This window comes from Takifugu flavidus, chromosome 21 (assembly GCF_003711565.1).
Source record: "Takifugu flavidus isolate HTHZ2018 chromosome 21, ASM371156v2, whole genome shotgun sequence".
NCBI lineage: Eukaryota > Metazoa > Chordata > Actinopteri > Tetraodontiformes > Tetraodontidae > Takifugu > Takifugu flavidus.
This window is the reverse complement of record NC_079540.1, coordinates 6780416-6803530: the sequence shown is the minus strand read 5'-3', so window position 1 is coordinate 6803530 and position 23115 is coordinate 6780416. Positions and strand designations below refer to the sequence as shown.

At 41.5% G+C, this 23115-nt stretch overlaps 2 protein-coding genes across 3 annotated transcripts; both read left to right on the top strand.

Moving 5' to 3' along the window:
• Positions 1 to 1944: 1944 nt before the first annotated feature.
• tatdn1 (TatD DNase domain containing 1) lies at positions 1945 to 8659 on the top strand. Its single transcript, XM_057021255.1, has 12 exons — positions 1945 to 2036; positions 3619 to 3684; positions 3770 to 3819; positions 4099 to 4162; positions 4264 to 4407; positions 4949 to 4991; positions 5164 to 5249; positions 5616 to 5656; positions 6762 to 6838; positions 7753 to 7823; positions 8144 to 8270; positions 8345 to 8659. The coding sequence occupies exons 1-12, from the start codon at positions 2015 to 2017 to the stop codon at positions 8451 to 8453; spliced, it is 900 nt and encodes a 299-aa protein (XP_056877235.1). The 5' UTR covers positions 1945 to 2014; the 3' UTR covers positions 8454 to 8659.
• A 74-nt stretch (positions 8660 to 8733) lies between these two features.
• Positions 8734 to 17899, top strand: rnf139 (ring finger protein 139). Of its 2 annotated transcripts, none has more exons than XM_057021220.1 (6): positions 8734 to 9176; positions 11117 to 11802; positions 13375 to 13522; positions 13802 to 13908; positions 14375 to 14626; positions 14892 to 17899. In XM_057021220.1, exons 1-6 carry the CDS (start codon positions 9014 to 9016, stop codon positions 15672 to 15674), a joined length of 2139 nt encoding a protein of 712 aa, XP_056877200.1. In that variant the 5' UTR covers positions 8734 to 9013; the 3' UTR covers positions 15675 to 17899. The 2 variants fall into 2 exon arrangements, with proteins under 2 accessions (XP_056877200.1, XP_056877202.1); XM_057021222.1 differs by having other exon boundaries at positions 8736 to 9176; positions 11147 to 11802.
• Positions 17900 to 23115: the final 5216 nt, after the last annotated feature.

The window sequence follows — 23115 nt, the reverse complement described above, 5'->3', positions numbered from 1 at the left end:
CATGACAGGGTTAGGGTTAGGGTTAGGGTTAGGGTTAGCTTCCAGGTTGGTTAGGGTTAGGGTTAGGGTTAGGGTTAGGGTTAGGGTTAGGGTTAGCTTCCAGGTTGGTTAGGGTTAGGGTTAGGGTTAGCTTTTGCTTCCAGGGTTAGGGTTAGGTTAGCTTCCAGGTTGGTTAGGGTTAGGGTTAGGTTAGCTTCCAGGTTGGTTAGGGTTAACTTCCAGGTTGGTTAGGGTTAGGGTTAGCTTCCAGGTTGGTTAGGGTTAGGGTTAGGGTTAGCTTTTGCTTCCAGGGTTAGGGTTAGGGTTAGCTTCCAGGTCGGCAAAATATAAGCGAAACACAGCTCATATACAGATCCCATAGGCCAGCTTGCTATCTACATGCTAAATCACAACTGAGCTATCTTGTGGGAGAAGAGCAAAAACGTACATATGGTTAAAAATCATGTAGTCTAAACAGGACTGTGTGTGGTGTTGGATCGCAATAGCTCACATGTGTCACTGCCGATCTGCGTATTCTTTGAATGAAGACTTCAAGAAGAAAAATGCCAATTTCAAAATGTATTTAGCAAATAGAACCAATTCAAGATACAAATATTACAGAGCCCCGGCCAGTTCATAACCCTACAATAACAGAGTCAATTGTCAAGGCATGAAGTCTGATCCCCTGACTATCCCTTGACCCAATCTTTTATAGAAACACAGATGCGAATTATCAATGCTCATACAGTCCAATCCAGTCCTTCTTCTTGGATGACCTCGTCTTCTTCTTCCAGTCCCATTGGATGTTGGTACAGTCCTTGTTCTCCGGTGTTTCCCAAATGGCCAGGCCAAAATTCACATTCTTCCTGCAGATGAGCTTATCAACACCACTCTGCTGTCCCATTTTACGATGTCTGTTTAACACCTTCAGCCTGATTGTCTCCTGAGATTACAACTGTCTAAACAACAATCCTGTCAATGAAGGGTCACTAATCTTTATTAAACTTGCTAATGATTCTACCATTCCTAACTTCTAAAGTACTTCTAACTGAAAACAGAATCATATGGTACAATACATGATAACAAGGTAAACACAATTCTCTTCACTGGTAGCAACTGGCTAACCCTAACCTAGCGAACCAAGGCAAAGTGGATTTGGGACAATGTGGAAACCCTTTCAGAGCCTTTTTACTTCAAATACGAGGATCTGGTTTCAAATTGTACATTCTGACTCCAACACTGAGACATTTGTTTTGGAATTGAACATATTCTCATAAATTGTGGCAAGCTATATGTACATTTATCCTGGATAACATCATTGACTTTAATCTGCGTTTGAAAAATATACTTTTTGGTTTTATAAAATATGCTGCAACACCTGAAATCTAATTTTACATCTACAAATGTAAACTACCAAAGCAAATGTCTTTTGTTATTATGAAAGACCTAGAACTATATTTTCAGTCTCTGCAAAAAAAAAAACAAAAAAAAAAAAAACAAGAACTTGAGAATCTGCTGCCATTTTAATGTTTTCAGTTTGGATTGATTTTTTTTTCTTGTAATCCCAGCATGGTTACTTTTATTTTGTAGGGTTATTTTTCTCTATTATTTATTTGTCGACTAATTTTCTTCCGTTTTCTCATTTATTTGCAGATATGCTTAACCTTTACGTCAACGTAAAAAATTCCAATCGTATGGTTAATAAAGTTTGTTTAAAAAAAGTAATCAATGAAACTGGCTGTCGTACTTCCTTCCGGTCTTTTGTCGTTACCGTAATGTATTATTACTGCGAAAAGGGGTCGGTTTTTTGTTTGTTTGTTTGTTTTAAGTTTGTTAAGTAAATGGCATGCATTTCAAATATTGATTTGAACGTGAGTAATTGACCAACAACAAACGAATCATCCTAAATCTTGACAACCTAACAGCAAGGCAAAGATAAATGAATGTGCTTTCTCTCTGCTATAGTACTTACGGTATGTTTGCATGGCTGACAGCGGCGTGTGCTGTTGGATAATTTCATAAGTGCTGTACAATCATGGATCATTACAAATTCATAGGTAAGTACGCATTTATTTGGCAGGGTTAGGTCTTAGCAAAACATGGGTTCGTGATGTATTCAAGCTTTTCAACAAAATGGATTTGAAAAGGATTCACTTCTCGAGGCTCTATGCGCACACGAAACTTCACAATGGGAAATTGGCTAAAAAAGTATGACCAACTTATTTGTATAAATAGAATCGTGGATAACGTTTATATAGCTATTTTTGTTTTCTTGAGATACAGTCAGCTGTAAAGGCTGTAATTTTTCGTGTCTTTTTTTTATTGGACAGGAGTCGATGGAAACCATCATGGTTATATTTTATTTTTATTCATATCAAATCGATATTTGAACATTTTACCCAGCATTAAGTGTGCACTGATACCATTTTGTAGTTTTCAGTCAGTTACTCAACACTGCAACGCAAGTAAAAGGACCCAGTCCAGAATAACATCTCCTACAGCATCAGCAAGCATCTTGTTGGTGCATTTACTGTACAGCTGGAAACCAGGACCGCTTAAAATCTGAATTGACCAGCAAAGTCATGAACAAGGACCTGTCTGTCAACCTAAAACCATTTTTTGGAAATCAGCATTTTGTTCAGAGGTTGCGAGAATCAAGTGTGACGCAGTTGATATGATGTATATAACACGCGTGTGGTCTTAGTCAAAAGCACAAGTAACTCAGCTACTGTATGAGTGGTCTCATATGGCAACATACAGGATTCCTGGACTCAGGATTCCTGGACTCAGGATTCCTGGACTCATGTTCTGTCACACACGTTCAGATGTCTCCTGAACACACAAAATAGACCAGGCGGCCAAAACACCAGCTGGGACTATTTGCAGCACTTGGGTATCCAGTGTGAACCCGGCATTAGGGTTAGGGTTAGAGGGTTAGGGTTAAGGTTAGGGTTAGGGTTCTATTGACTACATACTTTAGGGTTAGGGTTAGGGTCAGGGTTAAGGTTAGGGTTCTATTGACTACATACTTTACGGTTAGGGTCAGGGTTAGGGTTAGGGTCAGGGTTAGGGTTAGGGTTCTATTGACTACATACTTTTGGGTTAGGGTCAGGGTTAGGGTCAGGGTTAGGGTTAGGGTTCTATTGACTACATACTTTACGGTTAGGGTCAGGGTTAGGGTCAGGGTTAGGGTTAGGGTTCTATTGACTACATACTTTACGGTTAGGGTCAGGGTTAGGGTCAGGGTTAGGGTTAGGGTTCTATTGACTACATACTTTAGGGTTAGGGTTAGGGTCAGTGTTAGGGTTAGGGTTCTATTGACTACATACTTTACGGTTAGGGTCAGGGTTAGGGTCAGGGTTAGGGTTAGAGACCCTGTCCCAGCGAAGACGGGGCCCAGACTTTTCCATCTGGCGTTTATGGGTTGGGATTTTTTCCAGGTAGTTCTGATGCTCTTAGGCTCTAATTAATTGCAGTCTATGTGTTCCTCCAGTACCTTTTTCTTCTTCTTCTCTTTTTTTAAAAAAAAACTTTGATTACTTATTAATTCTGTTTGATTATGAGGCATTTTCCTAAATCTATTTTGTTACATTAAAAGATTGTCACAATGATATATAATAATAAATAACTGCTTCTCAGATATTGGCGTCAATCTGACAGATCCTATGTTTAGAGGCCTTTACAGAGGGAAGCAGAAACATGAAGGTAAGAAGCTTGCAAATTTTTGTCCTATCGACTGATTCCAAATGTTAATATGAACTCAGCTTTTATGCGTTTACGTATTTTGTAGATGATTTTAACCAGATCATTGACAGAGCCCTAAAAGTTGGTGTGGAAAAAGTAAGTCCCTTATTTTCCTATAAGAGGATCATTTGAAAATCTTTTTGAACTGGGTTAGCATGTCATTGATTTATCATAGTTGTATGTTTGTATGTAAGAATTCCAACATTAAATTAATGGAAAAAGTGCAGATCTCTGCTTTAAATTCCAGTATTTGTTCAACTACAAAAAGGCAGAAATATTTTTGTTCCCAGGGAAAAAATGTTGTTCACTCTTGATGTCGTAAAATTAAACGTTTTCAGTGTAATTTCTCAATAATGAAAATGTACTGTGGCACAGTTTATCATCACAGGGGGGAGTCTTGAAGACAGCAAGAATGCCCTTAATCTAGCTGAGAGCAGGGGTAATGCATAGAAAACAAGCTAATCTTTTAGTCAAAATTTGTCATTATGGATGTTGGTTTTTACTTTCAATCTAAAGCTCTTTCTGCTTTTTTTTTAAAAGAGGACTTCTACTGCACCGTTGGCTGCCATCCCACTCGCTGCTGTGATTTTGAGCAGAATTGTGAATCTCAGTACCTTTCAGGTCTGAAAGAGCTGGCAGCAAAACACAGAGGAAAAGTGGTGGCTGTTGGTGAGTGTGGACTAGGTATGTATTGTGCATGCTATACACAATAAAGGGGTCAGGGGTCATCACACATCTCCATCTCCTCTCAACACCAGGCTTGTCCAATTGTACAACTAATATGCCAGGAAACTGTTCCAGTTTTTAAATAATACAGGATCAGCCATAACGTTACACAAAGCGTGCTAATTATGCTAGCAGTCAACAATTAAATGTGAATTTTGATACTGTTATTTCTGTGAAATAATTTGTATAATAAATCTCAAATATTCATGCTTTGTTGTCTGTTAAAGTCCCAAACATTTTATTAAATGTAATGTGGTATAAACACTCCATCTATTGCTGAAAATATATTACAAAAACAACAACATACATTTACATTTCATTTTTCAAGAGAGAACCCTGTTTAATTCAAAGATACTGTCAGAAAAATGATTTATTGCAGACTGACAAGTATCAAATGCCTCACCACAACTGGGCTTGTGAGCAAAAAGGGCCACTTCCGAATGATAATAATGACCTGCAATGTTCATATTATTAAGGGTGTTCTTAATATTTTTGCCAGATTTTGACAGGTTGGAATTCTGCCCAAAAGAAACTCAACTCAAGTAAGTCAAGTCTATCCATGTACAGTATATTGTCAAAGGGAAAATTTAACCCCATTTTACTCATAAAAATACAGTACGGATGGAATTTATCAGGTTTAGAAATATTCTTTCTGGCTAAACTGTTGTCGTGTTTACGGAATAACTTGATTTTCCTTTTACTGATTTGATGCAGGTACTTTGAGAAGCAGTTTGAGGTAGCAGAGGAGACGAACCTCCCCATGTTCCTCCACTGCAGAAATGCCCATCAAGCATTCATTGGTATGTTTGTACATCTAAATACTGTATATTCTTTTGCTTAAACATGTTAAGGAAACATAAAGTAAAAGTACATATTGAACAGTGATAGTTTACTGTCTGATTTTTTTTTTCCGAATTATATAAAGTTGTGAGTGAAAGCTAAAATAATAAGTAAATATAACAAGTAAAGTGCAAGTACCTAAAAATGTATTTTATGGCTGTATTTATACAGCACTTTTCTAGTTGTCTGTGATGATGCCAAATATTTTAAGTTACAAGAGTGCGTCCCGTGCCAGAACATCTCCGATACGCCACAGGCAGCACAACTATAGTATGAGAGGGATTTTGAGAGGAACCTTTTGACCATTGGTTTCTCCATGTTGGCAGACATCATGAGGACCAACAGAGATCGGTGTGTTGGAGGAGTGGTGAGTGTGTTTGAACAAGGATACTGTCCACTTCACTGTAGTCATAGTCATGTTGGGAATCTTTTTGTTTTACTACATATGTCCAAAACATGTGTTTTTAAATGCATTAGGTTCACAAGTTGGACATATTAGTATATTATAATAGCATCCTAAACTTTTCTCTTGTTTCTCTTGTCCTATATCCATTTCATGGATTTGGAATGATCGAATGACCTTGGAATGATTTATTCTATATATATTCTCAAATTTAAAAAAACAGGTATTTCATACAGCAGCTATTAAAAGTCAATACACTCCTGGTTTAAAAAAACCAAAAATGTTCAATTCGACCAATAACATGAACAGTTCAACTGAAAACAAGGTGTGACTCTTTTAGGTGAAAGAAAATAAAAGAAATGCAGTTGCATATTAGGGATGTGGCTAGTTCAAATGTGACTAATTTGTTTTGAACATAGCCACATCCCCAGTTATAAGGATATTTACCAGCCATTATTTTTTGCATATTTTTTAGTAGCATATTATTTGTTGCATTTTCCAGCCAAAGCCATATTCCAGAGAGCTTCGAGAGCACCACAGGGATCTCAGCGTTGAAAGGTCTGGGAAAGGGTATAAAACATTCCCACGGCATTATCTACACATGTAAGACTGTGAAGATATCCATCATCAAGTGGAGAAAATGTGGCACAATATGGACATTCCCAGGAACTGGAAGTCCGGCACTGTCACAACGCCTTCATGCTTCTGTTGGAACGTTACAGAGCATTTTCATGTTAAAGTTTTTCAAAAGTCCAAAGCATACATCCACATCAACTGAAGGATGGCGCCAATGGAAAGTTATTTTCCGAATGCCCCACCCAGAGCCTAAAGCTGAATTCAATTAGACTTCTGAATGGTGATTTGAAGGGAGCTGTACACGAGATTTCCCCACAATCGGACAGATCAGGAGCACTTGTGTAAAATATTGCCAAATGTTGACTGCTGCAATAAAATGAAAAGGTTCTTCCACAACGTATCAGTTAAAGGGTGTGTAAGTAGGTCATTGTAAGGGTTTTTCTTGAAAGGAATTCTTTCTTCACGTTATTCCTTTTTTGATGTTTTCTGTCAGGTGCACTCATTTGATGGGGATGCTCGGGAAGCTGCAGCCTTCATCGACATGGACCTTTACATCGGAATTAATGGATGGTGAGAGTGGGTGGGATAACCCTGACCCCAACTCTAACCCCAACCCCAACCCTAAACCCAACCCCAACTCTAACCCCAACTCTAACCCCAACTCTAACCCCAACCCCAACTCTAACCCCAACCCTAAACCCACCCCAACCCTAACCCCAACCCCAACTCTAACCCCAACTCTAACCCCAACCCCAACTCTAACCCCCACCCCAACTCTAACCCCAACCCTACCCTTACCCCCACCCCAACTAACCCCAACCCTAACCCCAACCCCAACCCCACCCCAACCCTAACCTAACCCTAACCCCAACCCTAACCCTAACCCCCAACCCCAACCCCACCCCAACCCTAACCCTAACCCCCAACCCCAACTCTAACCCCAACCCCAACCCTAACCCTAAAGCAAAGCAAAACTAAACCGAATGCCACTTTTTTTTTTTAGCTTTTTCAAAATGGTCCCTTTTTATCTATATTACCACAATTTGCTAGCAAGAGCTCATAGATACGGTATTGTTGGGGGATGGATATAGTGGATGTATGTACATACAATATGACATTCTAAATTTGTCACCATGGTGGCAGTCATTTAATTGTTATCGGATTAGTAAATTACCATCCCTCTATTGTAAAATTCATCAATGTTGATACATTAAAAATGTCCATGTTTTCTTTTTCATAAAATGCTTCCTGTGTCTATTTTACAGTGTAGTGTAACTAGAGTGAACATTAATGTCAAAAGAGAGTTAAAGCCACACAACACAAGAGTTAAAGTGTTGCAATACTCTTGATGGAGGATTGGATTTTATTTGTATAATTTGACACAATTATGACTTCAATTATTTGGGATTTTGGTGTGCAGAATTATTTCTGAAGTGACCTATTTCAAAGCAACAGCAAAGTTTCACCTGTGTTTTTTCACTTAGTTCATTGAAAACTGAGGCGAATGTGGAAGCAATGAAATCGGTTCCATCAGACAGGCTGATGATAGAAACAGGTGAGTTTCTGGTGAAACGGGACAATAAAGGCTGATGTTAACAGTACCTTTATTTGTTATTACTTAATCACATTCAAAGTGACACATTTCTATTGCTTCATCTTAAGATGTGCTTTAGATTAATTTTATTAATATAAAACTGAGCCTCCTAAGTCCTGGCTTACAATTGTGTGGATATCACATTTTGGAATGTATTAACTTAGTAGTTCTATATAGAATAAATCTTCTTAGTGGGGGAAATTTTAAAAACCATGTTAATGAGGTCGGGTCCTTGGAGGTTAAATAATTCCTTATACATTCATGTTTGTGTCCTGGTTTAGATGCTCCGTGGTGTTGCATAAGGAACACACATGCAGGATCCAAGTATATCCAAACTACATTTCCCACAAAAAAGAAATGGGAGGCAGGACATTGTCTAAAGGACAGGAATGAGCCATGTCACATCATGTGAGTGCTGCCGAGACTTATATTAGAGGCATAATACATTTTCATGCTAGCAAACGGATGTCTGTTTGTTTCAGACAAATTCTGGAGGTGATGGCAGCTGCAAGAGATGAAGACCCACAGGAGCTTGCAAGCATCATTTACAACAACACCAGAAAAGTCTTCTTCCCTCATTCAACTCAGTAATCCTGGAGTTTCAGGAATCATATGGAATCATTTGACTTGGATTGCCTATTTTTTTTATTTTTTTTTTGGGCAATTGTGACTTTTGTTGCTGTTCCAACATTAATGTCGAGATATTTTGTCATTGAATTACATCTTAACTAAAAGGTTTATTTCTAATTGTAATAGTTACCTTTAAAAATAGAATAAAACAAACTAATGCGGATAAATTTGTTTAATAGTGGAAATGCACGCGGAAATGTGGCGTCATTCGCCGCACCCTCGGGAACGCAGTGACGTCACCAAACCAGCCGTGCTGCTTAATCGATTGAGCTTCAGGCTGAGGTGACCAGTCCGACAGCTGATTACCAACACCTGATGACCTGCTTTCACTGGCAGCACAGTCGAAGGAGAAGCCTAAGGTGGAATTTGGTCGTGGAACGACAGTCAACAGGAGGTCGAGCTGACCAATATGGCGGGCACAAGTGGCGTCCTGGTTATCTAAGAAACTAGCGATGGGACTAACTGGAACTATACTCTTGCAACCCAGGACACTAGGATTGTAACCCCCTCGTCAGTGTCATATGGCGACTGCTCAAGCCAGGATCGGCCATCAGGTCTTCGTGGTGCTGGACGTGGTTCTGCGAGTTCCCTGTATTTTCATTCTAGACGCCATTTTTAACTCCCACTATGATGCAGGTTCTGGATGGGCCGGTTCGGTGGCAAAGTTGGCGATCAGAATCACAGGTGAGCTTCGGTAACAAGAGCATGTTTGTTTGATCAAGCACCCTGTTAATCGATCACTTTTGGAGTAAATCCATTTCACGGTCTTTAATGGGTTTCTCGTCTACGGCCCGTTTGGGTTCTGCTGGAAGAGAACCTGCATGTTTAGACGTTAAAGTTAATAACGACTGGAACAAATACTTTATTCTTTGGTTTGTTGCAGTCCAATCTGGAATCCAACCGCTATAATCTAAACCCCATGTAGTCATATATCGATTATGGTACAATTGTCATTGATTCTATATTTACTCTCGCAATGAGCAATCTGAAATGACTCTAGTTTTAGCTGGACCACATTTATTTAAAGCAGTTTTTGTAGATTTGTTTCATGTCAACCGGATATGTTCTGTGGATTAACGGCATCAATCATCCTTGTTGGAACAACCTGTTCATTTCTAAAGGGTTGTTTAAGTCAGACTAGGAAATAAACTAGTCTGAAGTGAGTGTGACTATCATCCAGTGGCTCGGTGAATTGGGGTGCTTAGTTTTGTTTAAGGCACAAAACCATTTAACCACTCTTAACCACTCCTCCTTTCCTTGAACATAATTAACGAGTTGATTGTATTGTGGTGAGAATAACTGATAAATCCTGTTTAGTGACAGAATATATTTAGTTTTTAGTTGCTGCTCTGGATGCTGATGATTGTGGATTTGAGTGTTATAACATGTTTGTGAGGCTTAACTGACTTTTGTAGCCCTTTACAAAATAAAGCCAATGGTTTTTGTAAGCATATGAACAATCATCGTGTACTTGGTTGTTAGTGTCCTCACTATTGTAGGGTTAGGGTTAGTGTCCTCACTATTGTAGGGTTAGGGTTAGTGTCCTCACTATTAGAGGGTTAGGGTTAGTGTCCTCACTATTAGAGGGTTAGGGTCCTCACTATTGTAGGGTTAGTGTCCTCACTATTGTAGGGTTAGGGTTAGTGTCCTCACTATTGTAGGGTTAGGGTTAGTGTCCTCACTATTGTAGGGTTAGGGTTAGGGTCCTCACTATTGTAGGGTTAGGGTTAGTGTCCTCACTATTAGAGGTTAGGGTCCTCACTATTGTAGGGTTAGTGTCCTCACTATTGTAGGGTTAGGGTTAGTGTCCTCACTATTGTAGGGTTAGGGTTAGTGTCCTCACTATTAGAGGTTAGGGTCCTCACTATTGTAGGGTTAGGGTCCTCACTATTGTAGGGTTAGGGTCCTCACTATTGTAGGGTTAGGGTTAGGGTCCTCACTATTGTAGGGTTAGTGTCCTCACTATTGTAGGGTTAGTGTCCTCACTATTGTAGGGTTAGGGTCCTCACTATTGTAGGGTTAGTGTCCTCACTATTGTAGGGTTAGGGTCCTCACTATTGTAGGGTTAGTGTCCTCACTATTGTAGGGTTAGGGTTAGTGTCCTCACTATTGTAGGGTTAGTGTCCTCACTATTGTAGGGTTAGTGTCCTCACTATTGTAGGGTTAGGGTACTCACTATTGTAGGGTTAGGGTTAGTGTCCTCACTATTAGAGGGTTAGGGTCCTCACTATTGTAGGGTTAGGGTTAGTGTCCTCACTATTAGAGGGTTAGGGTCCTCACTATTGTAGGGTTAGTGTCCTCACTATTAGAGGGTTAGGGTCCTCACTATTGTAGGGTTAGGGTCCTCACTATTGTAGGCTTAGGGACCTCACTATTGTAGGGTTAGGGTCCTCACTATTGTAGGGTTAGGGTTAGTGTCCTCACTATTGTAGGGTTAGGGTACTCACTATTGTAGGCTTAGGGACCTCACTATTGTAGGGTTAGGGTCCTCACTATTGTAGGGTTAGGGTCCTCACTATTGTAGGAATATCTACGGTACTCTACCCTCAATCAGGAGCTACATTAGCAAGAAAAACTCCCTCTAAAACTAATCAGTCCAAGAGCAGTAAAAAATGGCCTTACAGATGTCCTCTTGTTTTTCTATTGTTTTGCAGGTGTCTTCATCTCCAGTGTGGTTCTGTTGCTGTCCCAGAAAGCTTTGTTTAAGTTCTACACGCTCTTCTGTGCTGCTCTATTAGGGATGGCAGCGGTGCTCTTCAACTATTATGCCACTTCTCACTCCGATATTTACAGCTACTACTATAATGCGGCACTGGGCTTCCATCTGCTGCCCAAGAATGCTTCGACACTATGGATGGGTATGGCTGTTGTCCAGCTCATTTTTGGTCTTGGCTACATTTTCCTCCTCAATGTCCAGTCACTTTTTGCTGCAGTTGTGGTCCTGGATATTATGATCCCTCTGTGGACACTGATGATTGAGCTACCAGTGGATGTTAGGCAGCTGGTTGCCACATTGTCAGGCCTGTTGCTTGCACTTAATACAGCTGTATGCCTGGCAATGAAGCTTAAATGCTTCTACTATTCCTGCCGATATGTCTACCTGCTTGTACGTCACATGTATAGAATATATGGGCTTCAGCTGCTCCTGGAGGACACATGGAAAAGGATCAGGTTTCCAGATGTGCTGCGGGTATTCTGGCTGAGCAGAATCACTGCACAGGGAATGATCCTCGTGTATGTGGTGCAAGTGGCAAGGCAGGAGAGCAGTAAAACCACAGGAGGCACCATGGATGGAAGCTCACACTCGCAGGTAAGATCAGAAACAGTCAGCCTGATTTTAATTTGGCTATTTCTGTCAAGTCAGAAATTTCTTTATGGGTTCAACATTGAACTGCACTTGTGGAGATTGGCCATCATTTTAATACGTTTTAGAATCTTGTTTGGTATTTATCAGCTCTTCAAAAAAGAATCTATTTCCCTGTGATCCTACTAAACTTGTGTATAATAATTGTAATTGTGGAAGCTAAAAAATAATTTTCTTCTTTGCAGATACCAAACTATGCTTGACATTTAATCCTTGGAAAGTCTAGAGTGTGTTTTGACTTGTAACGGGCGGTGATGGTGTAGAATGCGGAGCTGAATTCCACAATCAAGATTCTGATGTAGTTTCCTGCAGAGTCCAGGTGCTGGAGGATGTAGTGGAGGGCCATAACTGTGTCATTTACAGACCTGTTGGCCCTGTAGGTGAACTTCAGGGGGTCCAGGAGAGGGTCTGTGAGATATCTAAGGTGTTGAAGCACAAGGCGCTCAAAGGACTTCATTACTACACAGGTCAGAACGAGAGAGAGGTCTGTAGTCCTACAGTCCCCTGATCCTTGGCTTTTTGGGGATGGGGATGATGGTGGAGGTCTTGAAGCGAGCTGGTACATGACATGTCTCCAGTGAGGTGTTGAAGATGGCAGTGAACGCTGGAGACAGCTGATCTGCACAGGCAGGAGGGGATCTCTGAGGTGGCAAGGTGTGAAGAGGCCTGAGCCCCTGCTGGGGTGGGGAAGGAGGAGGATCTGATCTAAAGTCGTTCAGTTCATCGGTTGGGCGTGCATTGTTGACGGAGTGGGGGGCTTTGGGTCTGTAGCTGGTAACCTGTCCGAACCCCTTCCAGACAATGTGGAGTCGTTGGCTGAGATCTGGTGTTGGAGCTTCTCAGAGTAGCTTCGTACCTTCATGTTTTTGTCCCCGCTCCTAAACGCTTCCTCCTCGGCCCGAGCCTTCCTCCTTCAGCTGTGATCCAGGGTTTGTCGTGGTACCTCACCCTGGTGCATGTTGGTACACAGCTGTCCTCACAGAAGCTGATATATGATGTTACAGCATCTGTACTCATCCCAACAGTTTGTTACAGTCCTGAAAACATACCAGCCCAGACACGCCTGCAGAACCTCAACGGCTTCACTGGACCACAGCTTTGTTGTGCTCACAGCAGGGTTACAGAGTTTCAGTTACTGCCTGGATTTGGGTAGCAGAGGGACCATCACATGGTCGGAGACGGCTAACTGTGCTGTGACAGTGATCCAGAGTGTTCTCTCTGGTTGGGCTTTTCATTTAAAATTTAAACCGTCTGTATTTTGGGAGTTCGTGTGTGAGGTTACCTTTGTGAAAGAGGCCCAAGACAATAACTAAGGCATTCGGATAAGCTCGCTCCAAGCTCTGTATCTGATCCACTAACCCTAACCCATTCACAGTGGAAGTTGTAGTGATAAACTCTAGAGTGGTAAATTTCTAACATTTATTGGCCTTTAATGCAACTTTGATACGTCAGTCAAATGATCAATTGTAATTTGTAAACACTTGTTTGTCATAAAGGTATTTTGTTTGTTTTCCTCAGGGATACATGTCAAACTGGGAAGTTCTTTGGGATCTGACAAGTAACCTGATCATCTCTGGTTGTGATTCGACACTGACGGTTTTGGGGATGAGCGCCGTTATCTCCTCTGTGGCCCATTACCTTGGCCTGAGCATACTGGCCTTCATTGGTACGGCTGTGGGTGTTTATATGTGTTTGTGTGTGTGTATGTGTGTGTGTATATATGTGTGTGTGTGTGTGTGTATATGTATATATGTGTTTGTGTGTGTGTATATATGTGTGTGTGTGTGTGTATATATGTGTGTGTGTGTGTGTATATATGTGTGTGTATATATATGTGTATGTATGTGTGTGTGTATATACGTGTGTGTTGTGTACCTAGATTTTGCAGCTCTGCTGATGTTGTTCTGCTACGATGACTCCACCAAAGTGTCTCGTGACTCTTTAGGGTCAACGGAAGAAGAGGACAAGCGTTTAGGTTTTGTGGCTCCTGTTCTGTTTTTCATCTTGGCTCTGCAGACGGGACTCAGCGGTCTGGATCCAGAGGAACGACTGGTACCTGACTTCCTATAATAACTAAAATAGTCATGCAACACTTGTTTTGCTTCCATTTTTTAGGCTGAACTCAAGACTTTTCTATATACAGACGAAGGCCCTTTTCTCTCAAACATTGTTTCTCCTGATTAGACGGCATGAACCATGCACAGGTTTCAGCTCCCTAAATTAAAAGCCCACTCACAGGTCCCACGAGGTCTGAGGGGCAGGCACTGGCATGCTGACCGCAGGAATGTTCTCCAGAACTGTTGCCTGTCAGCATCTTTATGTCCCACCTGCGAGGTGGGCCCATTATCTTGGGAAAGGAGAAGTGCTCACTCACACAGATTTAGACAGTTTTGAACAGTATACATGAGAAATGGGCCTTTTGTGTACATAGAAAAGTTGTTAGTTTGAGTTCAAGTTGGGAAGAATGAGAGCAAAAACCAAATTTAGCTTGTTTACTGATCTTTGGCTCAATATGAAGGTCCGCCTGAGCCGGAACATGTGCCTTCTACTGACGGCTATCCTGCACTTCATCCATGGGATGACCGACCCCGTCCTGATGTCCCTGAGTGCCTCGCATGTCTCCTCTGTCCGTCGTCACTTCCCTGTCCTGCTCGTGTCCATGGCGCTCTTCGTGCTACCTGTCGTGCTCAGTTACTCCCTTTGGCACCACTACGCCCTCAACACCTGGCTGTTTGCTGTCACGGCCTTCTGCGTGGAGCTCTGCCTCAAGGTAGGGAGACTTTCCATTGGATTCAGTATTTCAAAGCCAGATAACCACCTGGGTCGATTGTTTCAGCAAAATCACAATATGAAAAATTCAAATATTTATGTAAATTTTATTCATGAATTTATGAATTTACAATGCTCGGGTTTGTGGAATTTCTGTAGAGGCTTAATTAATGACTAGTATAAATGAAGGCAACTCAAATCTAAATTAAGTCAAAATATGGTCTGTTATGATGAAAAATGAACAATAATTAAAAATCTGTTTCCAGGTTGTGGTGTCCTTGACTGTCTATGGCCTCTTCATGGTGGATGGCTTTTCTAATGTCCTGTGGGAAAAACTGGACGACTATGTCTACTATGTTCGCTCTACAGGCAACATCATTGAGTTCCTGTTTGGTGTCATCATGTTTGGAAATGGAGCTTACACAATGATGTTCGAGTCTGGCAGTAAGATCCGTGCCTGCATGATGTGCCTGCACGCTTATTTCAACATCTACCTGCAGGCCAAGAATGGTTGGAAAACCTTCATTAACCGCCGCACAGCTGTGAAGAAGATAAATTCACTACCAGAGGTGTATGGGGATCAGCTGAGGGACATTGATGATGTTTGTGCCATCTGCTATCAGGAGTTTTCTTCTTCAGCCCGCATCACCCCCTGTCACCACTACTTCCACACATTGTGCCTGAGGAAGTGGCTCTACATCCAGGACACATGCCCTATGTGCCACCAGAGGGTTTATGTGGAGGAGGAGAACCGGGAGAGAGCCACCAATTCCAACAACAATGGGGGCTATGCAGAGCCACAGGATGCTGCTGTTGCTGATCCACCTGCACCAGGCAACAACCAATATGGACAACAAGCTGTCTTACTGCCGGCTGATGGAGCATTAGCTGGCATCCAAGCTGTGGCTGGACAGGTGGAACTTGACAATGAACTGCTGGAGGACAATGACAGCATAGAATACGATGAGGAAGAATGGGGGACTCAAAACGGGGGCACGCTATTGGAAGAAGACTATATCAATGATGACACGGACACCACTGAAGACTGACTTTAAGAATTCTAGACAAAAATAGATTTTATTTTTAAGTTAAGTAAGAGTTCTAAAACAATTTAAGCCTCTCCAGGAAAATGTCAGGGATGTTTTGTCTTTAAATTTTGATAAGGGCTTGTGAAAATTGCTGCTGTCATTCTTTGCACTTGGGCCGTGTTTCCTCTTCTGTTCTGTTCTTGAGATTGTGATCATTAATATTCAGACACTCTTGTCAGTGCTAACGACACGGCAGTCATTTTCCTCCTTAACACAAGGGCTGCCATCCAGATGATATTTTGGACAATAGCAGAAAATGTATGTGGTATAGAACATCAGAGCTGAAATTCACCTCTAAAATAAACAACCAAAATAATGCCGCATGTGTTTCCAAGTTATTCTGAGGAGAGCTGGAACATAAAACCATCCATTCTACGTGGAGCTATGCATATACACCATGCTCAGTGTAGCCTGTTACTCTCTAAGCTAGTGATGACTTTCTTTTTCACTTTGGTACTCGTGCAATATATATATTTACTTTCTGAGATGTAAAAGAACCAAATTTTTGTTATATCTTAAATTTAATATACCATCTGCATCGTTTATCTTGGTGAAAGTCTTATCTTGTTCAGTCCCAAGTGAGTTTTTGCGTTAGTCATTTGTGCTGCCCTCATGATGATACATGTTGGCCTGTTGACCGCTAATGTGTCTTATGCGTGCAGTTCCGTTGTTTTATTTGAAAAATATTAAACAGAAATTAGTGAGGATACTAATTCAGGTTTTAATTGGCATGTTGTCACCATACTGTAATGCCTTCTTATATGATCACGTCATTAATATGTCTTTATGTATGCATCTGTGTATGTATGTGTATGTAATTCTATATATACACACACACACTCACATGTACATATATATGTACATATGTGTGGGTAGGTAGCGAGAGATATAAAGCCAAGGCGGAGGATATTAACTTTATTCAAAGATATATTTCCAGTTTCAGGCACTTGTTAATGTGATCAGCTATTTACATTAGCCCTTTGTTATTTTGTAATAATTGCAATGTACACATTGTATTTGGTTAATCTGAATATTTATTTTTTAATTAACTTAAAAATAAATTGCAAATTTAAGTAAATTAAATAGATAAATCAAATGAAAATCATTTGTGATTATTTTGTATTCACTGGGGGAAATGAATGATTTTAATAGTGCTCTTTTTTTGAGAATGAAAATGAGAATAGTACTTGAAGCTAATATTTGAGGGGGATGATCAGGAGGTTGGTGTTTTCTCCTTCAAACCAATAAAGAAATCTTTTCATGTTAAACTACTGACCATTTATGTCATAGAATTTACAGAATCAGCCACATGAAAATTTCCTATGAATACATCAATACTGTGATCTTGTTTAAATTTATGTACATTTTTTTACATGTAATTAAAGAAACTGAACATTTCTACATCTTAGATTTTACCACAACATTTATGTTCTTTTAAAAAACAGTAATTAATATGATTAAATGTTCCATGGAGACCAAGACAATGTAGTGCACGTTCTGTGTTTTTACGCTTCATTATTTAAGTACTTAATTTAATTCCATGCCCAAATGTCAACAATGAATTAGGAAATATTAATACAGACATTTGATCTTAAAGGGGAAAACACACTTAGGCTTGCTGTGATTTACATAATGACATTAAAGCCTCTGTTATATTTGTCTCTAACTATCATGTAGCTCTTATAATATTAAAATGCTATTTTTGCTTAGGGTGGAAACAACTTGCAACTAACCATGAATACACACGTTCTGGTGTCAGAGCGATGCTGCATATCTGCAAGAGTATTTTCACTGAACAAAATGAAGCTACAAAGAAGTGCATTTTTATCAGATTTCTACATATTTAGGTTTTGCAACCCAGCAGCAGATGAAAAACTTTTTTTGTGAAGATAAAACCTGAAAATACTTTGAAACCATGCTTTGGCCTCTTTGATGATGTCATGAATGAGTACTGAACATCTTTCCAAGCACAATTTCACATCCACAGCCGAGGCCAAACGGTTTGACCACAAACTTCAAACGTGAGCTTTTTGTTCATTTGGAAAACTTTACTACAGGACTGATAGTTTTTGACTGATGAAGGTTTTTGTTTAAGATTTTTTTATGACTGCTTTTAAAAATGTAAAAAAATTATTGCATGTGCCGTTTGTTGAGAGATTGTGTAAATAAAATGATATTTTACTGCATGTGGAGTCTTTTTAAATACTTAAGAGTAATAGATTTGACAGGTTTTTTGTTGTTTTTTAAACTAAATCACATATTTTTCCTCTTATTGTAAAGAAATAGTGTGAAAGTGCCTCACTTCAAACTGCTTATACTAATGCTAATGTTTCATGTACTTAAAGTATTTTGTGAAACATTTGCTTTTAAAATGTCACTGTGTTTTGACATTTAGTGTGTTTGTACTTTACTGTTAAAGTGTTGCATTTAACTTTAAGGAAAATGTATTGCACTATGAAGTTGTTTTTGTTGGGTGTCAAAGTATCTTTGAATATCTTAGAAATAACATATGTAGTGTGATATAGTATGGTATGTAAAAGAGTAAGTATGGAAGCAAATTTACCATTTGCAACTTGCTAAAGAGCAATTTTATAGAACAACCCAGGTAAAATAATGGAGAGAATGGTGACACAAGCTAGAGAAAGTAGGTTAGGGTTAGGGTTCAGGGTTTAAATTGAAACTTTCTTTGCGCTGGCCTAGGGTTAGGGTTAGAGGTTAGGTTTAGGGTTAGGTTTAGGGGTTAGGGTTAGAGGGTTAGGGTTAAGGTTAGAGTTAGGATTAGGGTTTGGTTAGCGTTAGGGTTAGGGGTTAGGGTTAGAGGGTTAAGGTTAGAGTTAGGGTTAGGTTTAGGGGTTAGGGTTAGAGGGTTAGGGTTAAGGTTAGAGTTAGGGTTAGGGGTTAGGGGTTAGGGGTTAGGTGAATAAAGTATGTACTCTCAGTCTCTCACCACACTGACCGCCGTCAGCATAGTTTTTTATGAGAGACCAAGGCAAGGCACTGGCCGGCGCATGTTAGTCCCCAGTCCACCTCCCACTTGCCATACAGAAACCACATTAGAGGGGCAAGGAGAACAGAGCAGAAGAACCCAGGCACTAGCAGGCATCTCCTTGTGCAGTTAGGGCCTGGGTCGAGGTTCGGGTGAGGATCAAGGTTAGGAAAGATTGGAATCCAGTGTTAGGGTTAGGAAAGTTGAGGTTAGGGCTAGGGTAGAGTTAGGGCCAGGGGTCGGTGGTAGGATTCGAAAAGATTAAGGTCAGGGTCAGAACCAGGGGCTAGGGTTCAGGTAAGGGATTAGGGTTAGGAAAGATTGAGGTTAGGGTTAGGAAAAGAGGTTAGGGTTAGAAGATTGAGGTTAGGATTAGGAACAGGGGTTAGGGTTAGAGGTTTGGGTTAGAAAACATTAGGGTTAGGTTAGGGTTAGGGCTAGGAACGATTGAGGTTAGGGTTGGAGTTAGGGTTAGGGTTTAGGGTTGGGGTTAGGGTTAAGGGTTAGGGTTAGGGGTTAGGAAAAAGGTTAGGGTTAGAGGGTTAGGTTTAGGGTTAGCGTTAGGAAAGATTGAGGGTAGGGTTAGGAAAAGGGGTTACGGTTGGGATTAGGGTTAGGAACGATTGAGGTTAGGGTTAGGATAGGGTTAGGGTTAGAGGTTAGGGTTAAGGTTAGAGTTAGGGTTAGGTTTAGGGGTTAGGGGTTAGGGGTTAGGGTTAAGGTTAGAGTTAGGGTTAGGGGTTAGGGTTAGGGGTTAGGGGTTAGGGGTTAGGTGAATAAAGTATGTACTCTCAGTCTCTCACCACACTGACCGCCGTCAGCATAGTTTTTTATGAGAGACCAAGGCAAGGCACTGGCCGGCGCATGTTAGTCCCCAGTCCACCTCCCACTTGCCATACAGAAACCACATTAGAGGGGCAAGGAGAACAGAGCAGAAGAACCCAGGCACTAGCAGGCATCTCCTTGTGCAGTTAGGGCCTGGGTCGAGGTTCGGGTGAGGATCAAGGTTAGGAAAGATTGGAATCCAGTGTTAGGGTTAGGAAAGTTGAGGTTAGGGCTAGGGTAGAGTTAGGGCCAGGGGTCGGTGGTAGGATTCGAAAAGATTAAGGTCAGGGTCAGAACCAGGGGCTAGGGTTCAGGTAAGGGATTAGGGTTAGGAAAGATTGAGGTTAGGGTTAGGAAAAGAGGTTAGGGTTAGAAGATTGAGGTTAGGATTAGGAACAGGGGTTAGGGTTAGAGGTTTGGGTTAGAAAACATTAGGGTTAGGTTAGGGTTAGGGCTAGGAACGATTGAGGTTAGGGTTGGAGTTGGGGTTAGGTTAGGGTTGGGGTTAGGGTTAAGGGTTAGGGGTTAGGGTTAGGAAAAAGGTTAGGGTTAGAGGGTTAGGTTTAGGGTTAGCGTTAGGAAAGATTGAGGGTAGGGTTAGGAAAAGGGGTTACGGTTGGGATTAGGGTTAGGACGATTGAGGTTAGGGTTAGGATAGGGTTAGGGTTAGAGGGTTAGGGGAATGAGAGATGTACTCCCAGTCTCTCACTATACAGACCACCATCTGTGTAGCTTTTTATAAGAGATCGAGGCAAGGCACTGGCCGACGCATGTTAGAGTTAGGGTTAGTGGGTTAGGGGTAAGGGTTAGGGGTTAGGGGTTAGGGTAAGGGTTAGGGGTTAGGGGTAAGGGTTAGGGTTAGTGGTAAGGGTTAGGGGTAAGGGTTAGGGTTAGTGGTAAGGGTTAGGGGTAAGGGTTAGGCGTAAGGGTTGGGGGTAAGGGTTAGGGTTAGGGTTAGGGGTTAGGTTAAGGGTTAAGGGTTGGGGTTGGGGTTAGGGTTAAGGGTTGGGGTTAGGGTTAAGGTTGGGGTTGGGTTAGGGTTAAGGGTTAGGAGTTGGGGTTAGGGGTAAGGGGTAGGGTTCGCGGTTAGGGGTAAGGGTTGGGGGTCCGGGTTGGGGTTAGGGTTAGGGTTGGGGTTCGGGGTTGGGGTTAGGGTTCCGGGTTAGGGTTCGGTTTGGGGTTAGGGTTGGGGTTAGGGGTTAGGTGTCCGGGTTGGGGGTCCGGTTCGGGTTAGGGTAGATCGGGTTAGTGTAAGGGTTGGGGGTAAGGGTTAAGGGTTAGGGTTATAGCAGGGGTGGGCAAACATTTTGATTCGTGGGCCACAATGGGTTCTAACATTTGACAAAGGGGCCGGACCAGGAGCAGATGGATGGATGGAGTGCTTTGGTAACCTCACCTCATTGGAGAAAAAAATACACATCTTGGGATATGGAGAAGACATGTGCTTTAATTTCAAATGAAAATGAAGAGAAGCATTACAACAAAATATCTGACTTTGGAATGAGTCTTAAAACACTTAAAATCAAATGAATAAAATGTGCCTTTTTAAAAAAAATTAATAACCATTTCTATTTTAAAGCACTGAAAGTTCTGTTATCCTTCAGGATATCACCATCACTCTCCTCCTGACTGTCTTTTTTCTAGTGGGAAAACACCAGAATTGCAGTGAAAATTTAACATTAACAAGGTTTATTCATTTAATTTTTCAAGTTTGGCGGGCCGGATTAAAACGTTTAACGGGCCGCGTGTGGCCCCCGGGCCTTAGTTTGCCCATGCCTGGGTTAGAGGGTTAGGGTTTGAAATGTAATTTGATTGTGGAATGTAAATTGTATACAAAAGGAGGAAATTGAAATGGTATTTTATTGTGAAATGTAAATTGAGAGCAAAAGGAAGGGTTGAAATGGAAATTTAGGAAGGGTGTGGTGGAGACTGGGAGAACAGATGAAGTCCATTTGGTTCCTCATTCATTTACAAGGAAACAAAGGTTGAAAGAAGACCAGCGTCAAACGACTGAGGTGGGGTACATCCTCAGTCATTCAACTTCTTGCGCCAGCCGGAACACCTGCTGTGAAGGCACCAAACTCCTGAGGTGCATACAGCGCACACCTACTGTGTTGGCGTCCTGTGTCCTGTGCATGCAGCAAACACATGCTGTGAAGACGTCTGCACCTCAGAGGCGGGCCTTTTAACTATATAAGATCAGAACTGTGTACATTGAGTAGAGATCTCTCCGCATGCTTCCGTGTGTGTATCCTGACTGACTGGATTAAAACCATCTCCTACACAGTAACTTAGATGAATAGTTTTTCTTCTCCAAACGGCTAAAAATTCCGCGACAGGTTAGAGGGTTAGGGTTAGGGGTTAGGTTAGGGTTAGGTTAGGGTTAGGGTTAGGGTTGGGGTTAGGTTAGGGTTAGGGTTAGGGTTAGGGTTAGGGTTAGGGTTAGTGGGGGTTAGGGGTTGGGTTTAGGGTTAGAGGGTTAGGGTTCAGGGTTTGGGATAAAACTTAGGGTTAGGGTTAGGGGTTAGGGTTAGGGTTCAGGGTTTGGGATAAAACTTAGGGTTAGGGTTAGGGTTAGAGTTAGGTGAATGCTGTATATACTCAAGGCCCCCCACGGGGACCAGGGCAAGGCAATGGCCCACGCATGTTAGGGTTAGGGTTCAGGGTTTGGGATAAAACTTAGGGTTAGGGTTGGGGTTAGGGTTAGGGTTGGGGTTAGGGGTTGGGTTTAGGGTTAGAAAAGTTAGAAAGTTATCCATGAGTGTGTGTAAGAGAATCCCTTTGTCTAAGAGAGCTGGGCAGGTCAGGGTGTCTCATCCATTCCAAGTTGTTGCTGCAGCAGTTCCCCTCATGTGGTACGCACCAGTGAAGTCCAACCGCTACTGCAGGGAAGTCAGTCTGGAGTGAGACATTGCAACGTCCAGGCCCTCTCGTGAGACACATCATCAGTTGTGCGCCTTGAGGTCTCAGAGTGTTTCGACCGCTTATCACAAGACACTCTCACCCAAGGATGGTCCCGCCGGAGGTGCGCCGTCTCCGGGGCGTGTCTCATTCTGAGCTACACTACACTGTCCACTTGGTTTTTAGAGTCTAGGTTTTTTTTTTTTCATACAAGATTTGTACGATTGCCTCCTCTTTCCTTTATCATGTCACTTAGATTTTCGAATTTCCTTTTCTTTTTCCCGTTCCGTTTCTCGGTGTATTTCCTGTTTTATTTCCTGGTGGTTCCTGGTTTTCCTCCGTTGAGTTTACTGGTCCGATTTTAGTTTTATTATTACTCGGTGTTTCCAACTGTCACTCATGACTTCAGCTGTCAGATGAGTTGACAGTTCCAGGGATCCTGCTCCGTGTTTTGATTCTTATAGATCCAAGAATTAAGAGATTCAGGTGAGTTCCGACATCGTCCACCGCTCGTGGGTGTGTATCAATGCGGGAATCAGATTATCCTCTTCTTTTAGATTTCAGCATTACGACGCTCTCTGGATCAGTGGACTTCGTTCTCAAGTCTCTTACTCTGATCAGATCATCTATGCATTTTATTTTATTTTATTTTAATAAATGTCCTATGTTGTCTGTCATTTCCTCCGTTGA

What these genes read in the sequence shown, in the direction of transcription:
- tatdn1 (XM_057021255.1), top strand. Translation starts at nt 2,015, where the DNA reads ATGGATCATTACAAATTCATAG. An exon ending in ATCGGTGTGTTGGAGGAGTG is followed by an intron (nt 5,657 to 6,761) that starts GTGAGTGTGTTT and finishes GTTTTCTGTCAG; the next exon opens with GTGCACTCATTTGATGGGGA. An exon ending in AATGAGCCATGTCACATCAT is followed by an intron (nt 8,271 to 8,344) that starts GTGAGTGCTGCC and finishes TGTTTGTTTCAG; the next exon opens with ACAAATTCTGGAGGTGATGG.
- rnf139 (XM_057021220.1), top strand. Translation starts at nt 9,014, where the DNA reads ATGGCGACTGCTCAAGCCAGGATCGGCCATCAGGTCTTCGTGGTGCTG. An exon ending in GTTGGCGATCAGAATCACAG is followed by an intron (nt 9,177 to 11,116) that starts GTGAGCTTCGGT and finishes ATGGCCTTACAG; the next exon opens with ATGTCCTCTTGTTTTTCTAT. An exon ending in GCGTGGAGCTCTGCCTCAAG is followed by an intron (nt 14,627 to 14,891) that starts GTAGGGAGACTT and finishes ATCTGTTTCCAG; the next exon opens with GTTGTGGTGTCCTTGACTGT.